At 39.7% G+C, this 3235-nt stretch overlaps 1 protein-coding gene across 3 annotated transcripts in view; it reads right to left on the minus strand.

Moving 5' to 3' along the window:
- Positions 1-794: 794 nt before the first annotated feature.
- The window catches only part of LOC135481319 (troponin C-like), a 26424-nt gene continuing 23983 nt past the window's right edge, over positions 795-3235 (minus strand). For 2 of the 3 annotated variants that reach the window (XM_064761173.1, XM_064761161.1), the window contains exon 5: positions 795-2461. In XM_064761173.1, coding sequence (XP_064617243.1) covers positions 2433-2461 — 29 coding nt within the window. In that variant the 3' untranslated portion in view covers positions 795-2432. The remainder of the gene's footprint in view (positions 2462-3235) is intronic. The other variant, XM_064761166.1, reaches the window with a different exon arrangement.

Raw genomic sequence — 3235 nt, forward strand, 5'->3', positions numbered from 1 at the left:
ATGATCCGAGGTTATAAAACTTATTTTTGTGCTCAAATACGTCTACAACAAATACAGAAACAGATACCACCTCAGATCCACACTAACGCGGGTCATCAAAAGCTTTACTTGAGTCCCAGTTTATTTTTGCACACGCTTAAAAATGAAATCAGAGTCAGATTCGGAGCTTGTTCAGACCCATACACACGGCTTTCCGAGATCCACACTCACCGTTTTCTGAGACATATATTCCTGATTGTTTGCACATTATATCATGTAAATATTTTGTTTTACATCAACAAAAGTTGATCTGGAACTGGCACCAATTCGGGATTCCCACAAAGCCGGTGTCGGGTTACTGTTTGTAGTACGACACACTAATGTCCAAACTGAAACTTCAGGAAAATTTTTTCCAGACAACAGCCTGAAACGTATAAAGTATTTGGTTGGTTAACCGTAGAATAAAAAATCAACGGCTTCTTGATTTAGGGTTGGATGGGAATTAGGTGTAGTCTGCTTTCACAAAACGTCGTATATCAAATTTCCGTTACTTTTCTCGTAAATGACGTCGTCTTATGGCACTATAACTGAGACAACTTCTTTTGCGAGCAAAAGTACCAGAGTTTTGTGAAAGTGGCCCTGGACACTGAAAGTATTCAAGAGCATGCCCAAGAGGGTTCACCTGAGCTCAGAGTCTGTGCTAAGTGTCGAGCATTGAACAAGTTTTAAAACCATGCAGCCTATGTTGCAATGAGGAGCACTAACTATAGCAATCCCCGAATGCGCTAATAATGAAATAAAACGGACACATCTGACTCATCTGACACCTCCCCAGTGTCCATTTACTGTACAATAATTTTACACATAAATTATAATAAAGGTCTCCTTCTTCCGGCATCGAACTGACAAATACAAATGCCCAAAAAGGATTACACAAAAGTCTTGAGATTTGTTCAGCCCAGTGGAATCTCGATGAATTATGATGTAGGTTCGCTGTCCTCGAGACGTCGGGGAAGGTTAGAGCTTGTGAGTATGGTTATAGCGTGTAGAAAATAGTACGTTATATTAGATATTCAATAAATGTTAAAAGTTGGAAAACAAAATGAGTTCAATCATATGCTCAACAGTGCTCAATTTGTGTTACGGAACAAAATACTGAACGACTGAACGCAATGGTCGTCCGTACGCTATCAGTCCTGCTGATCGGACGACACTAGCGAGACACAGCAAGCATTGCCGGAAGTGACGTCAATGGCCCGTTCCCAGGTGGCAAACATTCACCAGAATTGCTGGTACAATTACATCCAATTGGCAGAAATGCGCTCCTGAAAAAAACTTTTTGCAATCTAGCCATGTTAAACTGACAATAAAGCCTTGCATAAGGAGTCCCCCTATAATTTCGATCGTTCGACCTTAAAACATAAAATGCACAAAAACAACATATTGCTTTTCGATTAATTTTTGTTTTGCTTCAGTTAATCAGAGCGTTTCCTCAAGCGCAATCACACACACATACATATTTATACATGTATTGTGATCGAATAAAAAATGACAATATCAGTGCATACTTGTTCAGAGTCAGCTGTATTGTGCCGAATGACAAAACATCATAGACTCTTCACACCATGCGCTATGACATTGTCCCATTGATTAATTGGAATTTCTTCGTATTCTTTGTCTCAAGGCTTTATGTCACTTCACATCGCAACCACAGGACCTAGCAGAGCAAGCATTCTTTAGTTATACTTCGATTTGCCGCATAAGTTGAGATGCAATTGCAACGTGCATTACTAATATACAACTCTTGGTGCATGTCTTCGATCTCATTCAGATATATATATATGCATCCCCAACTCAAGTTTTAGCAAAGCATCTAAGTCAGTCAACTTGTTTTTAAAACGCCTGATCAAATGATACCAACATTCACAGATTGTGCTCTTCGAGTAAATGAAAATACTCACATAAACATTTGCAGTGAAAAACGTGATATAGCTAGATAAACAAAGGTCATGCATTTGAACAACGTAATCCCGCGGAGTTATTCCGCCCAAGTCTCAGCGCATTTATACCTCTGCAACGCCCAGCGCTTATATGCGCCTGCGCGACACGTCTTCAGGCCATCATCAAATGTCTGAACTCTGCCAACAAAAGAGAAAGGTTTTAAGCTTTATTTCTCAGGGAAAAGCTCTGTGTTAAAGACATGCGCAGTTCATGCCGAAATCAAGCAGTTAGAGGAGAGGTTAGTAATAGATAACAGCCTAATAAAGCACAGTTGTGGGCTGGTCAAAAGAGATACTGCAGATGTATGACAAGACGATTGGTTGACGAATGGTGGGTGGGAGGTAAGGACATGACGGTGGCCTCGTTTTGGTGAGAGCTTAGTTGTTACTCCTACATGGGGTGAAATCCATTCATTAGATTAGTGGCGTGTGGAATAAATCTCCAGGCCAGCATCATTCCGAACTCATCAGACTTTTGAACTCTGCAACGAGACGAAATAAACCACAAATACAATCCACACACAAATACTATTTCTCATTCTGTTTTTACGTAGTTCCCAATTTGGAATTGGCAAGTAGTTTTCCGTAAGTAGAAATATAAATGAACGGGTATCATTCGTAGATCGTTTCCTACAAATTAATAATGTTCTCTGTCCCAAAAAGAGGACAATTTCATCCGCTTCCCAATTACAATAATTTAGCTTGTCCGTTTAAGAAACAAAACTATTTTTTCTTGATTCTTGTGAAATGGATGACACAAACATATAATCTTCACATGTTTTGCCCACAGTCGGTTACGGAGAGACAACATGGCGAAATTACCTATATGTTCAGTACTCGACGTCATACTACACAGACTTGTACAGTGAAATCTGTTCAGTATAAATCAGGCATTCACCATGTTATCAACACTTCCCAAATACGGACACGGAATGCTCACTGCAAACCACAGCTAAAGGACGACAACTCTGCGTACAACCCTCAACACTACTACAGGAAGCCAAACTTTATCACTGGTGACCAATTTCAGTCAGACACGGGTATGGTTTGTACACAAGGCCTTCGAACAGAATTTTAAAAAATGTCAACATTCTATGAAATAATATTACGCCGCTATTTGCCATGTGTGACATTTCTGGGATATTTGTCGTACAGAAAATACCAGTGTTATGTCCCAGTGGTAATTCTTTGTACAAAGTTCTTTGGTGAATTTGAAAACTAAACGACTGTTAAAGGTGAAACAAAGCGGAGGCAAG

The sequence above is a fragment of the Liolophura sinensis genome, chromosome 1, assembly GCF_032854445.1.
Source record: "Liolophura sinensis isolate JHLJ2023 chromosome 1, CUHK_Ljap_v2, whole genome shotgun sequence".
Classification (NCBI taxonomy): domain Eukaryota; kingdom Metazoa; phylum Mollusca; class Polyplacophora; order Chitonida; family Chitonidae; genus Liolophura; species Liolophura sinensis.